A 20,553-nucleotide genomic window follows, 5' to 3' on the forward strand; every position below is an offset into this window, starting at 1 on the left:
ATCTTGCAAGTATAGCTAGTTTGTCTGCCAGATGGCTGCGGTATGCCTGCCATTTTAAATGTTGTTTATTGATTACCTTGTTTTTGCTAGTTACCTAAGGGCACATTCTTGAATCCATTCCCTTTACTAGATACTTGAAAGAATACATTTTATGTTACGCAAGTTTACATTAAGTAAGAAAATACATAGCGAGTAATGGGGGTCAGAATTTATGTGATTCGAACACGCAAGCAGTTGGTTTGGGTGCCTTGTGCTTTACCTGCATTTTTACCGATCGCCTACATTTAAAAATATAATTGTAGGTGTAATGTGAGAATGCTACATTAATCAGTGAATATTGCGCAGCCATTACATAAAGTCAGAGCGTGATGGTGCTGTTTTTAATATTCACACAGTAAGTATTACCAAAAGAGTAGCTAGCTAGCTTTTATAGTATAATGATTTCACTCCTGGCAGCTAAAACAGCTTGATTTGTGTTTGCGGTATAAGCATTTTAAGTGACTGACATTTAACATTAAAATGTCTACGCGAAATCATACGTGAGCAAATTAGCCAGCCAGCTAGCAGATGCTACATCCTTGGAGCTTGTGAAGCACACTTTAGAGAGCGTGCTATATGATATGTAATCTTGAGTAACTGTAAGAATTTGAAATACTGTGCATACATAAATCAATGTGAAGTTATGTTTTGTTCTTTGTTGCAGATTGCCACAGATGTATCTGTCCAAGGCTGGCCATTTTCTCAAAGAAGTAGGCTACATTTTTAAAAATGGTGGACAGTCCAGTTTCTTTGTAGGGGTTGAAGAGAGGGCTTTCCTTTCACAGTCACTCCCCTGAGCCCTCCCTCTCTGCACTCCTTGTAGGGACACTGAAACTGACACCAGTACACATCCCAGGCAGGCAACCTTACTGGTGAATTCATACCATGCTTGACATGTTTTAATTAGATAAGTATGATAAGGATCGCTTCCCTGATACACACAGAGAGATTTCATGACATAACTGCAGTGTGGCATAGTGATAAAGGAACAGGCCTTGTATGTGTTGAAAATATGAGTGTGCACAACATACTAAAAAACAAAAAATATCACTTTCAAATTCACTTTCAAATATAAATTGGGGAAAAAGAAATAGCTGAGTAAAAGTATATGTGCAGTCTTTTCATCTGAAGAACTCATTGAAATACTTTTTGGTTCCTATTGATAATGAATGCTGTATCTGACATGGCCTAACTGAGAGCATAGTCCTTCATTTTTGCCATATCAGTGTGGCGGGGGATGACAAGTCCATTGTCAAGGGCTGTGCAGCTTGCTGTCAGTCTCCATATCTGCTGACAACATGGTTCTGGAGCGTAGTGAGGATTCTAATTCCAATTATTCAGCACAGAAACCCAACCCAACCCACAGCAGCAATGCAGCTCTGTAAACTGCTCTGCTAGTCAGACACTTTTCAATTTAAAGGTGGCTCTTATTTCACAAGTATGGATTTGAATCTGAAAAGCAAGTAACAGAAAGATGCATACATATAAATTGGTTAAGATTCCAACAGTCATGCTGGACCTGGTGTTGGCTTAAGTCTGGTGTCTTTTTTCTACTTTTCAAACAATTGATTGATTAAATCAAATGTAAACAGCTATAAACAAAATACATTGGATTTCTACTCCCTAGTTACAGATTCAGTTTAGTTACCAGAGGACTATTTACAGAACATAGATTCAATGGCCACCTCACAAGTAAACAAGCAGCTAGCATCATGTTTGTGTCAGAATTTAAATGCAGTTTAAAACCAAACGATTTGACTCATCTCTGTAAAGAATAATAATAAAATACCAATTGGAAGTGGCACTATGCAAGGCATATACCAGTTCTATTGTTTGGCATTAGCAGCTTATTTTACAGCACACATTTTGCCTGATCTATGTACTTATGACCTCGAAGCATCATCAGCTGAGGAATCCAGCATCCAGCAAATGGATGTACTCTAAGACATCAAGGACAAAACAAGGACATACTGTGCCACTCAACAAATCCTTGACCAATACTTGTTCACTCATTCCTATAACAACTGAATCAAGTGGTAAACCAGGAAAATTTTGTATTTCTCATTATCTTCTTTTATCACTTTAATAATAATTTGGAGGGAAAGGGTAAACCCTATACTGGGGTAAGCTGATTAGCCACCCCTTGACCTACATTGTAATTCACTGTGGCAATGAATAATTTATTCACCCTGCGCATCCTGCACCCAAGCTGCTTTGCTGTGTTCAGAGGAGAAAGTGTTGAAATGCACATGCCCTATGCACTGACTGTCTCCGATCAGACAATGCTTGTCTGTCAGACCACGGGAGCCCCCCTGCAAAGTTGCCCAAGGTTCCATCCTACAAATTTAATGAAGCAGGGCAGAGTCGTCCTTCGTAGCGCACAATCACTAAAATGAGCACACGTTTGCTGCACGTTGCACGACAGTGCTCGTGTGCAGTAAGTAGTATTTGTATGTAAATGGTGACGTATTTGGGAATTTTCGCTGAGCCAAAACCATAAATTCAAACATCATCATCATGGTTATCTGCATCAACACGCGTTTCTTCTTTTACGAATAATGTATGTTTTTACATTTGCATACAAGGATTGCACGCATCAGAGGTTTGTATTCATCTAGAGTCATTTTAACATATGCAATCTTTAGATTCTGGACACCAGAAATTAAATATACGTATCAGTACTGCATAGAGAGCAAATAATTTAGCATTCAATTATTCAGATTTGAGTCCCATGGTATTCCGTACAATTCTTAAGAGTTTTAAAGGGCCAGTTTTAGAGGATTAATTTTAAAGTTCTTATACACTTCTAAGATGATAATGAAAAATTCTAGCAAGTGATTGCCTTAATTCGTTACATTTTTGTCCTTACAAATCCTGTAAGGATTCAGGTAATACTAGCAGTACCTTATGGTGCAATTCGTTGCCACATAAATATGCGAAACATCGATCTCATGATCCGACAACAGAATATCACCTTTCACTTGAGAATATGCTGCGGCAAAGCATCTAACTCACATCTTCACACTGAAGTGCAAACAAAAATAAAGACGCAAAATATCAAGGATTTGTTCGGGGTCAAACTGAATAAGGAGAGAGAAAATCACTCTTGATGAACATGCACTCAAGATAATGCTGTTCGTTATCAGCGCTAGATGCTCACGCTGATTTTCCAAGAGCTCTTTGAAGTTTGAAGGAGACGCTCGCTCCCATAAATACAAGCGCCCGCAGGTAAACAACGCACGCGCATGTCTGCATCTCGCGAATCCGGTTAAAACTAGAATTGAGGACTTGTATCACGGCTGTTCGTGCCTTCGGAAAGAGAGAGAGTTGTTTTTAATTCTTGCACAAAATAGCATAACACACGTGTTTTAAATTGCTTTTTTTCTCTTTAAAAAATGATGCTGTGCTGGAGCTATTCATTTTTCAGGTGGATTTTGAGAATAAAGCGTTGTTCTTCAGACGACCTGAAATAACGGGGACCAGACGAAAACTAAATGTGTCATGCAGTTTTTTCCAGAGTATAAAATCAAAATCCTCAAATTAAATATTGATTGTTGTGAGTCCTATGAATTCCTATCTGTAAAAAACTCTGTAGGCGATAATGTTTGCTTGATAAAATTTGCATTTGTTTCACTGTTCAGTTTATGAAAGTACTTTGTGTATATGTATGTGCTTGGATTGTTTGTTCACTGTTTAAAATGTACATGAGTTTCCAAATGATGGCACAGTAAATAGAGACATAGCTGTATTTTTCTGCATTCATCAGTGGAACCTGCCCCAATATCACTGTTGCAAGAATGGAACTGTATTCCAGATATCAAATGGTGTTGCGTTCTTACTTGGAAGTGTTTTGATTCTATTATTTAACCTTTAGTTCAGATTTTCAGCCCTGGTCTTTGGTAACCAGTTTGTTTATTTATCATTTTATCACAATCTATATCAGATTCTCATTTGAAAGAGACATGAACAAACATTTGAACATTCCTGTGACCTAATAAAATTTCTGATTTGAGGGAATAAATTACTAAAGTTGTGTAAAATTAATAGTTCTTCATTCTCTTTGTACAGGTCTAGGTGTTAAGAAACAGGTCACAGACAATTGCTTTGAGTCATTGTCCTGTTCTACCCTTAAGACTACTCACAGATTCAAACATCAGCATGTCTGTTGTATTTTTTGAGGCTTCCTGTTGCCTGTGATCACAACAGTGTGCACACCTTGGAGTCATTAGAGTATTGTCTGGGCTGCTGTTGTGGTTGTGTGGAGGTGGTGTGACCATTGGCAAGGACATCTGTGGAACAGGCCCCGTTCTCTTGTTTCTTCTCTAGCTCATGGTGCAGGGCCTGGAGCTGTGCTGTGACCTGGGCCACCTGTGTGCTCTTCTCCTGCAGGGCCCTCCCGGCCTCCTCCAGCTGCTCCGTGAGTTTCAGCACCTCCTGCTGTTTCAGCATGTGCTCCTCCTCCAGACATAGCATCCTCCGCTGCAGATACACGGCCATACTCTGTGCAGCCTGCAGCTGAGATGGACAAACACACAGATGTGGGCAATAAACTGCTTTCTGACCCGCACAAGATAGATATTTGTTTGAGGCACATATTAATTAATAAAAAATATAGATATCTGAAAAGAAATGTCACATTCAATCACAGAGTGATCATATATCTAGGACCTTTCCCAATTTTAGTGATGTCAAACATCTTAACATACACATATTCCCCCTGGACAGGATGGTAGGGTTTTTGAGGGATGCAGAAGAGCAGCGATATAGAGGAGCAAATTACTCACCTGGGCTGTGAGCTGAAGTGATGAGTGTTTGAGCTCCTCCAACTGTTCTACTTTGGATTGGCACTCTGTCAGGACAGCAATGAGGGAACTGTTTGACATGCTGTCTGTTTCCAGCTTGAGGATTTTGTGGGTGTTATCCTCACCCTTCTTCCTCTCTGAGCTGAGCTCACTCTCAAGCTCTCCAATCCTCTCTCTCGAGTCCCTTAATTCAGCACACAGACGCTCTATCTCAGTTTGATGAGACCGATGCTTCAGTTTGAGGTCCTGCAGTTCTTGCAGTGAGGTGACTGAAGTCTCAAGGTCATTTCCCAGGGACTCAACAACACTAACCCCGTGATCAAGCTGGGAGATTTCAGTTGATGAATTGTGTGCTTCCAGTTCATGATAGATTCTGCTCCCACTTGGAGTGCAGGACCCCTTTCTCGCACATTTCTCTTCAGATTGCATGGTCAGTGATTGTGTCTGATGGAGCTCCTCCTCAGAAATGTCTTGTGGACACTCTAAAAGGTCTGACATTTCACTGTCTAGCTTTGCTCTGTCGTCATGTGTGATCGCTGATTTGAAGGTCAGCGCAAAGCCAGCCTGAGACAGGGTGCCTCCGGCAGCTGAACTGTCCCCCACCCCACTGTCTTTCCCCACAGAGCTCAACAGGGACCCGGCGTTGCTCACCCCCTCTTTGACCTTCACTGCCCCGTCTCCTGGACTCCTGTGCAGCTCGGAGCCCTGGTCCTCCACCTCGTCTAGTTCTCTAATGGACTCCAGAGGTAACACATGGTGACCCGTGTTACTCAGACTATCTTCAGGGTGAGGTGATGTCAGCAGGCTTTGCAAAGTGAATTCTTCTCTAGGCTTGTTATCCGAGTTTACTCCTGTTTGTTTTGGGCTCTCCATTGGAGATGGGCTCACTGCGGTGATGATGGAATGGTCCTCCACCTCTTCTTCAGCATCCTCTGCCCTGCTTCCTTGTTTCCTGTGGCGTTTGTGCAGCTCGGCAATTTCATGCAGCAGCTCCTTGTTCACTGGCATAGTCTTGATGGGTATTGTGGTACAGTCTAAGTGAAAAAAATGTACTGCTGTGTAATCTGTATTTAAATAAATTTTACCACAGGTGCCCTCTGTGAAACTTGGATCACTTACTTAAGTGACTTAGTTAACACATTATTATGAAAAAATAAAAATCAGTAATTATCTGCAAACACTAATGTTCAGTTCTGTGTTTTACAGCAAATAGGTTTTATATATTTACATGCAACATTTTTCCTTTTTGACTATATTTGCTTAGAAACATGCAGTTTATTTCTTATTCTCCATTGAACTGAAGGAGCGGTCTTACCTGCTGCGAGCTCCATGTGGATGTCCTGGTGCACTCCCTCTGCCTTTCCCTCTCGCGGACTCTCGCTGTTTAACAGCTATTAGGCTGTCTTGCTTTCAAATGAGGGGGAAAAAAACGGCCTTTGTTGATGACCAGGTGATCAGGGCTCCAGTTACACAGAGCCAGTTCTGCAGTGATGGGCAATTCTCTCCTCACATTAAACTACAAACTAAACAAGCACTGCTGTACTTTGCTTCTCACTATCATTTAAGGCTAGCTAGCAAATTACCTGAAAACAGAATGAGCAATGATTTCAGAAGTATTTTAACATAGTCATACTGTAGTTTAATAAAGTGTTGAGGTTGTGCAAAAGCACATAGATGCTTCCCATACATTTTATTGTATACCATCACTACCACATTAAATTTGTACAGAATCTAGCTTTTAAACATTTCATATACTTATATATTATATAATTCATTGAATGAATAAGGGAGGAGCTGAACAAGGAAATGTGTGTGACAAAAGCACAGAATGCTAAGGTGTTCACATAGGTAACGTTCAGGTACAGTATGGTGGAGCAGTTGCTTTCTGTCATTCTGTTGAATTATTCAATGAGGGAATTAATACCTTGACTGAGTTAAACTACAATATCTGGAATACTTGAGGAACCAGCTGTGAAACAGAGGGGTGTCTCCTTACTGCTCTACACTCCTGGACTCAGAATATCACATTATACTACCAAGAGCTATTCCTTTCAGGGTATGTCCAAACAGGCATTCTGCATTCATGATCCCCTTGTGTGGCATGGAACCCCATCATCTCATCTCCACTTTCAGGCCCATTTCTGTTTGGTGCAATTCAAAATCCATTGCCCTTTTAACCTTTGGTGTATTTCAACAGCGGATGATCTGCCGACGGGTTTGCCCACCACTACTTTCAAAATTGAGCCGAGCAACTGGAACGTGCCACTTTTTCATCCTTTTTGATGCTATTAGAAATTTATTCCCATCGTTACAAGTAATATATACTTAAAATTACATTTGAATGAACTGAAATTAGTGCCATCTATATCTAGTTGAATACATTTGCTACTTTTCAAAAAACTATGTTTAAGTTAATAAGAATCCTTCTCTTTAACATATTGTAGGGTTAAAGCAGGTCCTTTTTATAGGCCGTCTAAATTTATACTCCGTCGTCATCAGACAGGACTGGCAATGAAACGGATCCTGTGGTTCAAAGGAGACAGTACCCAATTTAGCACAAGCTCCATTCACTCTCTCTCAGGAGGGGAGAAAGCCCAAATCACTTAAATTACTCAAAGGTCTCAATGAATAAATACATATTAAAATTTGACAGTATGTAAATGCTTGTGTTGGTCGTTAGAGTACTATGATACAGATGCCCAGTTGCACACACCCACCCTTTATGCATGGCGTTTCGTCAATCGCATATCTTGCCATAAACATGATTCTGTTACTGGTAACTGCACATCATAGGGAATAAGATGAATCTTTGTGGTGAGTAGTGTGAAATCCAGTAATACATGTTGCTTTCTTCCAGCTTGACCTGAGAGCACATGAAACGCCAAATGCAAGACACGATTCTGTGTTGACATCACTGCATGTCTCAGTCGTCACCTGTCGGGTTCTGTAACTCGTTTAAAGTCTACCAATTCAATATGAACGTTTTCAATGATTGCAAATAAAAATGTAAGTATGAAATACGTGAAATTGATACCTTTCAAAGTAACCCACTCAGAAAAGAAACTTCAGTCTTACTCCCCTTCCTCCTCCAGCTTTATTGATAGTTTAAAATTACATTTCTATGTTCTAGGACTTCAGTTGCATTTACCTTCCGACTTAAAAACTGAGTACAAGCAAATGATATTTTTTACAGTAGTCTAAGTGATATATTGTACAAAAATAACATTTTGATTTCTGTGAAAACATTCTCCTTTCTCAAATAACTTCAATTTCTGTTTTTCGTTCAACTGTTCTTGAGGTTATTTTCTCCTTGGGTAAATGACCTAAACTACTTTGAAAAACTGGGACCGAAACCTTGACTTAAATGTAAGCTGCGACTGTGCTGAAGGCTTGAACAGCTGACTCTATACAAAAGAATGTATCCATTTCAAATTTCTTCTCCTTTTTTTTTATTTTCCAGATTTTTAACCGGGTTAATAAAACAATTCTTTTCGGTTAACTCCCACTTAGCTCCGTACTGCTGGTAGGGCCCAGAGACAGATGGATCATATCATATCATATATATATAAATATATATATGTTGTGAACTGCTTCCCAGATCATACACTCTCAGGCCAACTCATTTTTGTTCCAAAAAACAAAAAGAAAATGAACTCATATATGGAAGTTCAATCTTCCACGATTCTGTTTTTCTCCTCTCGCTGAGGCTCAGTTCCACGAGCCCAGAGAGGGCCTACCCGACACGTTTCTTCCCACTCACTCATTCATCCCTGTTCACCAGTGGCATGGAAAGGGGGTTCTTTTACAAAGCATTATACATAACACCTCTACCAAACTAAACATAAACATTTTTTTTGTATTAAATGCAGAAAGTGGATCCACCCCTTTCCTCATTTTACATGTCAAGAGCTCACTGGCCTGGGACTAGCCTCTATCTGCCAACCTTTGGCCAGTGAAGAGGATTCAGAGAAAATAATACAACCATCAATCAGAAAAAGGAGGGGCGACAAAGGAAACGGTTTAAGCTGTGGCCTCGATGGTGCATTCTTTCGCCAAGTGCCCAGACTTGCCGCAGTTATAGCAGTTGACTTCACTCGCCTTGCTGCACTGTACAGCAACGTGACCGATCTCACCACACCTGGAAGGGAGAGATCAACGTTAGTGTGCGTGGTGTCTTTTTTTTCATCAAGTGACAGGCATTCGCGGTGATCTTCAATTCAGAAAATTTCACACTTGTCATTCTAACACACTTGACTTCAACTTGAAGCAAGCTCAGCAAACAGTGCCGGGAAGCCAAAGTAACAAAAGAGAGCAGAAAGGAAAAAACAAGCCAGGGCCAACATTCAAAGCAAGCCAACAGAATGAGTGTTAATACTAAGAACCACTGACCATGAATGGCATACTAAACACTTAAAGCATGGCTCGATTAAGAAATCTGACATAACCTTATTTTAAGATGTATCAGGTCAATGTTAACAGGATAACACAGCCACAAAAACATGTTAGAAGATCACACCATGACTCATGCATTTTGCATGACATAGTGTATGAATGTATTATGTATTTCATGAACAATGTTTATGTAACAGCTACACACAAAATGTTGCATAGAGCTGAAATCAAACATGCTCTTGTGAACATGGACATTTCAAAAACAGTATAAGCCGAACTATTCTGACAGCACACAAGCTTCATGGGGTGTTAAGGCTTTGCATTGTTCACAAGATTCAATACAAAACTAGTTTCTAATGGAGGAGGCAGGTAACAAGTACTTAAAAAGCAGCACACTGGGAGCCGCTGCCTTACAAGGTTATGAGGACAGTTTACACATAAAGACGTAGTGCTGGTGCAAAATGCTCATTAGGAAAATAGGCTAACTCATTTACCTGTAGCACTTGACTTTTTCACAACCTTTCTGGATGTGACCGAATCCTCCACAAGAGTAGCACTTCTGCTCGTTGGCATGGTCGCAGTCACGTGCCATGTGGCCCGCCTTGCCACAGTTGTAGCAGCATTGCTCCCTCTCCTTCTTGGGCTCCTTGCAGTCCCTGGAGATGTGACCACCCCTGCCACAATTGTAGCATGCTGGAAAGGAAGAAACCAAAACACTATCAATCAAGCCTCTAAAAAGTACAACTCTTTCACACCTACCCACAGACAAAACATTTTGTTTGGCCTCATCTTCAATCCGTCATTCTTGACACTGCAGCTCTTAATTTAGGATTAGCATGCAGTAGTGGACTAGTTCTTCCTTATCTGACTGGCTAAATCCTGTTCTTTCCATTCTCAGCAGGAAAGGAATAAGACTGTGTAAATGTGACATATGACAAGAAAGTGTTCACAGCACTGAAAACATGGGTCGCTGGAAGACGGTGAGTGACACAGGATCTCTTGTCCTTCTTCCATCCCGGGAGTTACTTTCATCTTGATGGTCCTACTTCTGTTTAAGGCCAATGAAACAAACAGGCTTATGAATATGCCGAATAATGTTTGCTGTGTTCATTTACCCAAATAATTGTACTCAATTTAAACAGGTTTTTTGATGTCCTGACTGTGCAGTAAAGCACATCACAGTGTTATTATAACTGAAAAAACTCAAGATTATTTGACTATTATGAGACTCATCAGTTGACCAAAAAGGATACTAAATGGTTTAAGATCATGTGTGGTGTCAGCATATCATTTCCAAAATACATTCTGGAAATGATCTACCCCCAATTTAATTTAATCCACAAGGGAGAACATCCTGTGTCCCCACAGTAACTTTTCATAACACAGGCCCTAATGACATGTTAATCAGTATATGCATTTTGTATGAGTCAAATTAATAAACTACCAAACACATTGTTTCTGTGTCACTGACAGAGCCTGCAGTGGCATTTGTTTTTACAGATGTTTCACACTTTTTGTGTTTGGAAATATATGAATATCCCAATTCATCCCTGTAATAAAATTCAAAATTTGTATGGCATGCTGCCATGATGACTCTTCATATGGTTCATACCAGCGTGTATCACTGAATCATCTCCAAACTGTCAAGATACCAGCACTGACTTACCCAGTACATTATAATGTGTTCTGTAACTTAACAGAGTACTGTACAAATCCATGATTTGCCTCAATTAACTGGCAACAGCAAAGAAATCTGCAAAATATACAAGAAGCATATTCTCACCATCCTCAGTCCGCTCACAGTCCCTGGCAACGTGGCCTGGTTCTCCACAGCGATAGCAGAAAAGATCTGAGGGGGGAGGGAAAAATGTCAACATGTGAGGGTTTCATCAAGTTGATGCTATGCGAATGAGAGACTCATGCAACAATGTTACCTCGATACCACAGGTCTAGTAAAGTGATTTATGGGAGCAATCTTAGAAAATAGTACATAACTTAGCACATAGTCAGAAAGTCAGAAGAGGTCTGCAAGCTCGTGTCTCTCTCTGAGAATGATGGTCTCTTACCTTTTCCTCGTCCACGGCCCTTGCCACGCCCACGTCCGGCATTGGGGCAGTTCTTGATCCAGTGGCCTGAGCGGCCGCACCCAAAGCACTCGTTGCTACTCATTTCCACTATCAGTAAGCTACTATTGATGAGACCAAAAAAGAAAGAAAGAAAAAAAAAAAAAAAAAAAACAGTCTATCAATACAAACCATCTAAACTCTGCTTGATATGATCTAGGCATACGTTTCAACTTGACTTTCATATTTACTTTCATTTGCTGGGCAGAGAAAAATATGCTCATATAACTGGGTTAAAATCTTGGGGCAAAAACTGAAACACTTCAGATGTGACCCTGAGGGACTTAGTCTGGATTCTTCACAGAGCAAGCACATTTATTCAATTAAATTCTCTCTTGATGGGGATGAAGACATTCTTGACACATCAGTGCCAGTTTGAGGCCTGTCAGTATGTGAATACATCCTTTTCCCACAGCAGATATTAGAGGAAAATTAAAACTTACAACTTTAATAGTTGTGATCGAAAACGCACCAAAGCTGTCAATCGTTCTTTAATTGTTCTCAATACATCGAATCCATACTGGCCAACTGACTAATTACGTCACTGTATGGACTTACAAAGAGTAAAAATCAGACTGCAAAAATCGGTGTGCTAGTTATCTAACATTCCCTGACTTACATGCCACCCGCTTTGAGAAGCGAAAAGTTACGCCGTATGTAGCTACCGTGCAAAATCTAATCAAATGTATAGAACGCAAGACAAAATGTTACGACCATTTATTTACAAGTGTACTAGTTGGACTTGGGATAACTAGTGACTTTGATTATCAACAAAAGTACTTGATCTTAACCTCTTCTTAACCACTATCTTCATTTAAGTAAGCTAACTATCTTACCGAACCTGACGGGTAAAACGGTTAAAACGATAGCTAGCTAGCGAGCTAGTTAGCTTGAAGTTATGATTATCGGCCCAAGTGTAACGCGCTGCAAGGTACATTGGGTACCGCTGTCTGGCTTAGCAGGTAACTTGTTAGCCAACCACTCTGCCCAAGAACCATGCCGCCAGCCACCTACTTTAACAGAATATTTAATTACACATGGGGCACTGATTAATCTCTGAATGTACAAGCAGGCCACACAGCTACACAAAAATGTACACGCTGAATGCTACTCGTAGTTAGCCGGCTCGCTAGCTGGGTTACATTGGTTTGAAATAACTCGAGATGACACACATGGTCAGTTTACATTACGTCCATTTAGAGCAGTGGTATCGTTAAATATTTTCCCTTTAGCTGTAGCAACTTTGGAACACCGCTAACTTGCAGCAATACCAGATTCGATTTCGAACTATCCACCTAAATCGTCCCCCACCGACTCGCAATCGACTCACCGGATCCAGCTGCCCCATGCTGGGTTCCTGCAGTTCCATTGGAACATTCACCGCGCCGCCCACCCACGCCTGCTGCGGCCTCTGTACTCGCACAACCACAACCTTTTGGAGGCCCCAGTTTGTCTGATTCCACGACTGCACGCAAATTCTCGTCCAAGCTTTTACATTACAGACACCGTACTCCGGAATATTTCTTGCTAAACAGCCCTCTAATGAGGCAAATAATTAATTAAATCCAGCGACTTTCCCGCGCGGAGCCTGACGCAGTAGGCCAAAGTGCGCCGTCAGAAAAAATTTTACTTGTTTACCTTTGCAACAAATTCCCCCATAACCCTTCGCTTCGAACACGACTTTCTTCTGCATATAAAAAGGTCGGAGGCTCTTTCGAAGACTGTGACATGGCCATACACGTCGCAAACCGTGATATTTTTCATATTTTCGTCCTTTAAGGCACTCACCTTAGCTACGTGATTCGTTGCTGTTTATTTTCGGTTCCTCCTCTCTCCGCTGCGCCACACGCGGTTTGCACACGAGCCTCTGGTATCTCTCCCCCCTCCCCAGCCCAGCCACCCTCTGCACACGGCGCGTCGCTCGCAGGGAACCTATAGGAGAACAGTGCTTACAGACACCACCTTCAAAAAGCATCGAATCACCGACTGCAAGTGATGATATACTACGAGACTATCGTGTCTGTGCGGTGTATGCTAATACGGTTAGAGATGACTGTATAGCCGCTGCTCAAATCGAGACGTGTTTTTAAAATTATATTTTAATGGATCGGCAAGCCTGTCTCGTTAGCCAGACAGCGAAGGGTGGCGAAAGCGTTTTGCGAGAACTTTTTGTAGAAACTAGCCGAACTAGCGAGTAGCTGACCGTTAATGTTGGATATCGTGTTGACAATGAAATACTTTTTTGTTGCCAGGTACCTGCTCGTTTTAAGATGTTCCATGGGGAAATAAGCAATTCCCCATGGAAACGTCTGCTGAGACATATTTGCTGTTAGGTTAGCAGAGATCTTTTAGAACAAAGATAAGTACCAGGTCTAACTGCTGATAGGGTGCGACTTCGATGACTAAATATCAATGCACATATTTTTAGTGCATCGTTGCCTAATAGTCCACCAGTTTAATGATAACACTGTAAGGTCGGGTGGGGGGGTCATTCTTAAAAAAATGACAGTACTAAAATCATTGCTGCACTGTGGTAGCCCAGAGGTCAAGAATTACCTTGAATCTCTAGATGTATGCAATGCAACTGACTCTTCTGGCAGCAGCTAAACTCTTAGGCATCTGTACCTGCAAATCCGTCACTGAGTCTAAGCTTGCTTCCCTGTTGCTAAGCATCTTCTGCATAAATGTAGCTACACGTCAAGGCATTAGTGAGTTCCCCATCAATGAAACCAAGTTTGAGGAAAGGATAGGATGTAGTAAACTACAAACAATCCTAACAAGCTTTATGCACAGCAGTGTGTATTCATAGTGAGTAGAGCACTGGTCTATAGACTCACAACTCCTAAAAATCCAGCTGTGTAAATTGACATGCAAAATGAAGGCAATGCATGTTTCTCTGGATAATGGAATCTGCTGAGGGAATAAATAATGTAATGTTATTGGAATACCACTTATTGGTTTACGGTGACATCTACGTAGGCCAACACATGCTACTCCCCCAATCAGCTCCTGATACAAGGCTGATGCACTGAAAAACTGTAGTGCTTGGTGTCAATTATTCTGTGAATTAAATTTGTGTTTTATTGTTAATCAAGGAGGATAAAGAGGAACAGTTTGAAAGTAATGATAGATTTAAAGGTAGTGTTTGGGCTTCCCCTGTTTTCAGCTCACCCGCTACCACTGGTGCTTTAATATATATAGAAAAGACCTTTAAGAATTAGGGATGTTGATGATCAATGATTTTTGATCAGCTGACTGGTCCAGAGATTTCTGTTAGTAGCTTTTTTGATACTTATGGCACACTTCTTGTGAGCTTGTTTGTTTCTGAGCAGGGGCCACCTTTGCTTGCCTACCCAGCAGACAGATACTCAGGGTACTGATTACTTCTGAAAAGGTGTCTTGATATGACCTCGGCAGAGTAGGCCAGGTCTTTTCATATAGCCAGCCTTGCCAAGGTATTGGGTCCCAAGTGGCCAGGGGACCTCTGAAAGATGCAAAAACATTGACTCAATTTTCATCTGTGACTCTATTCCTTTACATGAACAAACCCCAAAAAGGCTAATTGTTTTTTAGGGATTTGCAATAAAATAAATGACTGCTGTTCCAAGTAGGGTGTGTACATATTGAATGAAGTGTTTGTTTCTGATTTTGTAACTTTTTTTTTTTTTTTTTTTAGGATTAAGGTTTTTGAAGACTGCAGATATTTTGCTGATTTAATGTTGCATGCAGGTTTGCTGATGAGTAGAAAGTGTCTTGCATAATGTAGATCTATAAATAATGCTGTGATTAAGTCATTTGGTAGGTTGCAAATTGTGCAAACATATTCTGTTTTATTGTATTCAGTATTGAAACTGAAAGGGAAAAGATGTAGAGTCACCCAGGGTAGTCATTAATATTGGATGTTCAGCTATGTTAACGGTACTGACCTTAAAGCCGCTGTGAAGGAGATGCCTTCATCGCTTGGAAGAATCATATTGTTGTAACTGCTGACTTCAGAAATGGTTTTCTCTGTATACTGAGTGGCAATGGATGTGTGTTTAACTGTTTTAGGGGTCCTTTGTTTCTGTTTACCATATTAACAACACCAAATCTCCTCCATCTTCATTTTCAGTCTGAATAATTTTGCATTGTATTTGTGTGTGCGCATGAGACAGAGGGGGGGGGGGGGGGGGAGAGAGAGAGAGAGAGAGAGAGAGAGAGAGAGAGAGAGGGAGAGGGAGAGAGGGGGAGAGGGGGAGAGGGAGAGGGAGGACGCCAGCTAGGGCAGTGAGAAATACCAGTTTAACTAGCCTGGATGAAATACTGGTGTGTTGGGCAGAGCAGTTGGTTTTCTGTGGCTCTCAGTGTGCTGGGTTCCACATTTTGTTTTTATGAGACGTTTAAGATAAATTATTTGTTATTCTGTAACTTTTTCTTCTTATGCTGTTTTTATGTTGGTGCATTTGCCAGCATCATCATGGTCGCACAAAGATGTTCTCTCCTGCTGTGCGAGGCGATCCAGTTGATCAGTTAGTGATTTCACTTATGGAGATGAACATCTAAGCTAACCTTTCTGAGTGTCAGAGCAGCAGATCAATACATAGAGTCTCAGTTTTTAAGGTGGTTTGGATCCTGGGACATTTTTAAAAATCATTTGCCATTTAAGTAAGTTAAGTTCAATTCTTATTTTAAGGCACTGCAAACATATTTTACATGTTAATACATTTGAGCAAATTGTGTTCAATTTGTATTGCTCCTTTGGTTAATACTATTAAATATTACTCTATGCTGAAAATGTCTACTGTCAAAGATTTTGAAGGATGTAATTGTAACTTGAATTTTGACAGTACCTGCTTTTATCCATTATTATGTACATGATAACATTTTATTGAATTTTGATGTAACCCAAATGATTTGAATTAAAATTGCAGACATACATGGTTATCTCATCACAAAAATGGGCATACAACTGGAATGATATTAGGAAAACTAACACTCAAATTTGAAAATGAAGTAGTGTTTACTGTTAGTATTGTCATAAATCCACTACAAGCTATTGAAAAACACATGTTTTCCTCATAAAGAGGCATTGATCTGCAGCGTTCATGCCAAAAATATTTTCAGTATATTTTTTACTCCCTCAGAGGATCTGAGGTGAATGTTCAATTTTAAGTTAGAAATGAAGGCATTTGTTTCTGCTGTGGTTTTCATCAAAAGAATTATATTATTACCATGTGCTATGTGTCTTTTTCACAGTCTTGAATTCCTTTTAGCTGTAAAGAAGGTTACTGTGCTGTGAAAAGTATGTATTGCACATTTCTGTTTGTGTCATGTGCTCATATGGCTGCTTTGTTTTTCTCTTTCCTGTCAGCAGTGTGGTAATCAGATGATGCAAGCTGGAGGGAATACCTTAAATCTCCACTGTGAGGCTCTCTCTGAGTTGTCCCCGCCTTGCCTCCCATCCCTGACCATGTGAGCTGTTTGCATTAGTAGTTTCCTGGGATTTGTGGAGATGAGGTTTGCATTTTCTTTACTGTTTACTGCAGATGATCCAGAAGGTAGTGAACTGCTTATTCTCTCCAAAAAAGAAGAAGAGAGGAAAATGAGGATTTGAAAACTCTTAAGGGATTTCATGTCTAAGTGCCATTAGGCTATCTGATACAGGAAAGCATTTTCGAAAGGGGAAATATGAGAAATATGTGGCTATCTAACAACATTATGGGAGGAGGGTGGTGAATGGTACTGCCGCACGTCAACTATGTTTGATTCTCCTCCACTCAACTGTGGTTACCTGCAGGGGAGGAACCCTATTTTTGGGCATGAGACCTACCTCAGCTGCAGCAGGTGAGTGAAGAATTGACTAAACAATCTGTATTGCTCAGTTACTGAGACAATAGCTTTTCAGAACAAATAATTTTCATATTAGGATGGTAGGAAATGGAATTGAAGTTAACCTTGTAAAATATTACTGGGGGGAATGTCTTTGTAAGGTATAATTAAATAATTTGCTTTTTATAAATTTGCTTTTTACTTTGGGATGGTTTATTTACTACCACAAAATGGAACTGTTCACGTGATCTATTGATATCCTTGGTAGATGACAAAAGTACAGAAGACCATTTATTATTTTCTGAGTGTCATTCATAATTGTATTGACATGCATAAATATTGAAATTCACAAGTAATTCATTTTTGATTATTTTACAGTACTGAAAATATTTGCTGAGTACAGCAGGCACCATCATTTGGAATAATATAAAAAAAAAACTCTAGATGACTTGCTGAAGCCATTTTTCAAGCAAGTAATGTGCATGATCTTCACTAAATTGAATAATATTATTTCTCCATTTTGAAGGGAATATCATCAAAGGATTAAAAAAATTCTGCATTTTATATTTTATAGTAAAACTGAGTAAATGGTGTAGTATTGCAAAATTGACCAATTTTATGAACAACTGATAAGCTAAATAATAGTTTATTTATTTTTTTTGTTTGTTTTTTTTTTTGCTGTATAATGAATGTGGAAGAAAGATTTATTCTTGATCTGATATCTGAAAATTCCAGTGCAAAATATCATGTTACCTTGTTTATGGTGACTTCATACTGTCACTGTCAGCACTTTCTCAAATCAGCCAGTGGATGGTGCCCTTTGCCACAGATATATTTTGACTGTTCAGAACTGTATGGTTGTATGTTTTGGTTTCTCTCTTGAAAATTAAAAACATATAATACAATTAATAATCTAAAAATGTATTTACATAGATTTCCTTCCTTATATGCTGTTCTCCTGTGCAATATTCATTAAACATTTCTCAGGTGACAATGAAATTTATCATAATATGTGGACCAATATGTTGTTCAGCACACCAATATCTTGCAGATGCATTTAAAATATATTAATGCAAAGCATAAATACATTGCACTATACAAAAATGGCAATGATTTATATATTTTCAATGTATTGATTGGGCTTAACAATATATTCTCTAAAATACAGTCTCAATATACGTATTATTTTTGTATAGGGTTGTACTTGTAAAACATAGAATGCTATTCATTTCATTGTTCACCTTTAGTGAACATCAATTATAACATATATGTATTTCTAAGTTTGTTTAATTGCATAATATTAACAAACAAAATTTTATAAATATTGCGTCAAAGTTGACATAAATGTAAAGACAAACTTACAACTTACTCAGCACTGCTACTTTCCTTTGATACATAACAACAGGATTGGTTATATATTCTACTCCCTGTCTAGTCATCCATATACAAAAATCACAGAATTTTTGGTTATGAAGTACATTCCAGTAAAATTTGACTTTTGAAAATTGTTTAAAAAAACCTCACAAATTGCAAAGATGGCTCATCATAAAAGAATCCTGCCAATTGAAAAAAAAAAACACATATTTACTGCAGCCTATATTTAAGTATGTTGAACATTTTCTGGTGGAAATGATTATGGTTTGTGAGCAGTGGGGTCTTCACCACTGAAAGTGTCATGCAGAGCAGTATATACAGTGTCCTTTGTTATGAAGTATTACTATACCTTCACAGTTTGGAAAGTTTACCTGTTATTCTAGTCATCAACGGAAAATGTAGTTATTCTAAAATGTAGTATCTTCACATTAACTGCTGGAGTGACATTTAACAATCTATGTCACATAACAGCAGTTTAAATTACAGCATAAAATACACAGCATCAACTGGCTCAGCTGCCTTTTGTCAGCTCACCCTTTTGTTGATGTGATGTGGCTGCTTTTTTGTTTGTGATCTTTAAAATGATGGTGTGGTTTGCAAATTACCTAAAACGCTCTACATTCAGTTTGACTCTTTGGCAAAATCTTATGGCAAAGTTCGAGCCAGATCCAAAAATGGAATGCTGAGATAGTGAATGACTTCAGTGCACAAAGACAGTTACTGGGTGAAACCAGTTGAATATAATAATTTCTAAAAAGGGAGAAATCATGCAAAATCTCATGCATACGCATGCAGGTAAGTCTTTAAGACCAAATGCAGCGTTTATCTAAACATTCACAACAGTGAAACAAAAAGAAGTGAGCATAAATCTAATACTGTTGTACTGCAGTAAGAACAAGCAAAAGCAAACCATTGCTCTGATGAAAATGATGAATAAATTGGCCACTGATTTTCCCCACATCGGTATATATTGAGAGTAATTTTGGCTTATGTTCTGATGTCTGAAAAAACAGAAGAAAAAAGATCAGAATAGTTTGAACTCAGCTCACATATTTAGACTTCTCTGCAGTGAATTTATGTAGTTCTGCTCATGATTCATATTTTTGATATTGTGCAGGGCATGACGGGATAACTGAATTAGCCAGTCAGAGTTCTCAGTTCAAAATGCACTAGATAGTAGAAGCCTTTTGTTTGTGAATGTAAATACGATTAAAAGGTTTTGACAGTGAGTTGGCAGGTGTGATTCCCTCAGTTGGTGACTTTGTCTGGTTCAAGATTATGATTGATGAATTTGAGTGTCAGGTATTTGTAAAAGAAGTAACTGATTAAGTCAAGTAATTCAAAACTTTTCAATTTTGAAATTTGTCAGTAATTTTGGTCAGTTCATTCTTTGCTGTACCTTAGTGTGTTATGGGCATACTGTATGTATGAATTGGTATGTGTGTAGGTTAGCTATTAATGTATGTTCCATTGTTAAGAATTCTGAATTTAGGCAGTGTGCATCCATGTAAGCCATATTGCACCTGTTTCAGCTTGTTGAGTTGTAATTCGGTAAAATTGTCACTCTTTCAATTAATTCTTTTAGGTCACACTGTACACATTTGAAATATGTTTAAGGGACTCAAATTAATAGAAAAATGCATTTTTCTTCTTTCTGATCAAACAAATGCATGTAACTGTAATAAAGACGTAACGGCAGTTAAATTATAGAAGATCCATACACCGTAAGTACTTAATTAGCAGCTAAATCCGCCTTCTATAGTGAAATTGACAATTAGGATATGACTGCAGGACAAAGGCTGGGAAAGAAAGCAAAGTTATGATGGGAATTCGTGCTTTCAACATTTAGTACAATGAGGTCTGAGCTTACATTAATCAGTATTGAAAATGATAGAGCTTTACTGCACTACACATGACTGAAACAATTGTGCACTTGTGAAAGTCTGTCGGCCTTTAGGCTACGCACATATGCAACTTCCATTGCCAAATCTGATTAACCACTGACCACCATCAAT

The 20,553-nt window shown here is 39.2% G+C and overlaps 1 protein-coding gene across 2 annotated transcripts; it reads right to left on the minus strand.

Moving 5' to 3' along the window:
* Positions 1–8,718: 8,718 nt before the first annotated feature.
* On the minus strand, positions 8,719–13,241 carry cnbpb (CCHC-type zinc finger, nucleic acid binding protein b). 2 transcript variants are annotated; one of them, XM_036530215.1, is made up of 5 exons: positions 13,145–13,241; positions 11,300–11,421; positions 11,017–11,082; positions 9,728–9,926; positions 8,719–8,979 (listed from the first exon to the last, which is right to left on the minus strand). In XM_036530215.1, exons 2-5 carry the CDS (start codon positions 11,400–11,402, stop codon positions 8,862–8,864), a joined length of 486 nt encoding a protein of 161 aa, XP_036386108.1. In that variant the 5' UTR covers positions 11,403–11,421; positions 13,145–13,241; the 3' UTR covers positions 8,719–8,861. The 2 variants fall into 2 exon arrangements, with proteins under 2 accessions (XP_036386108.1, XP_036386109.1); XM_036530216.1 differs by having other exon boundaries at positions 11,300–11,418; positions 13,145–13,239.
* Positions 13,242–20,553: the final 7,312 nt, after the last annotated feature.

The sequence above is a fragment of the Megalops cyprinoides genome, chromosome 6 (assembly GCF_013368585.1).
Source record: "Megalops cyprinoides isolate fMegCyp1 chromosome 6, fMegCyp1.pri, whole genome shotgun sequence".
Taxonomy (NCBI): domain Eukaryota; kingdom Metazoa; phylum Chordata; class Actinopteri; order Elopiformes; family Megalopidae; genus Megalops; species Megalops cyprinoides.

Bases quoted from the DNA above. Each gene is read 5' to 3' on its own strand.
- cnbpb (XM_036530215.1), bottom strand. From the start codon at position 11,402: ATGAGTAGCAACGAGTGCTTTGGGTGCGGCCGCTCAGGCCACTGGATC. The intron at 11,083-11,299 runs GTAAGAGACCAT...CTCCCCCCTCAG, and splicing joins GGGCCGTGGACGAGGAAAAG to ATCTTTTCTGCTATCGCTGT. The intron at 8,980-9,727 runs GTAAATGAGTTA...TCTCCCTTCCAG, and splicing joins GAAAAAGTCAAGTGCTACAG to GTGTGGTGAGATCGGTCACG.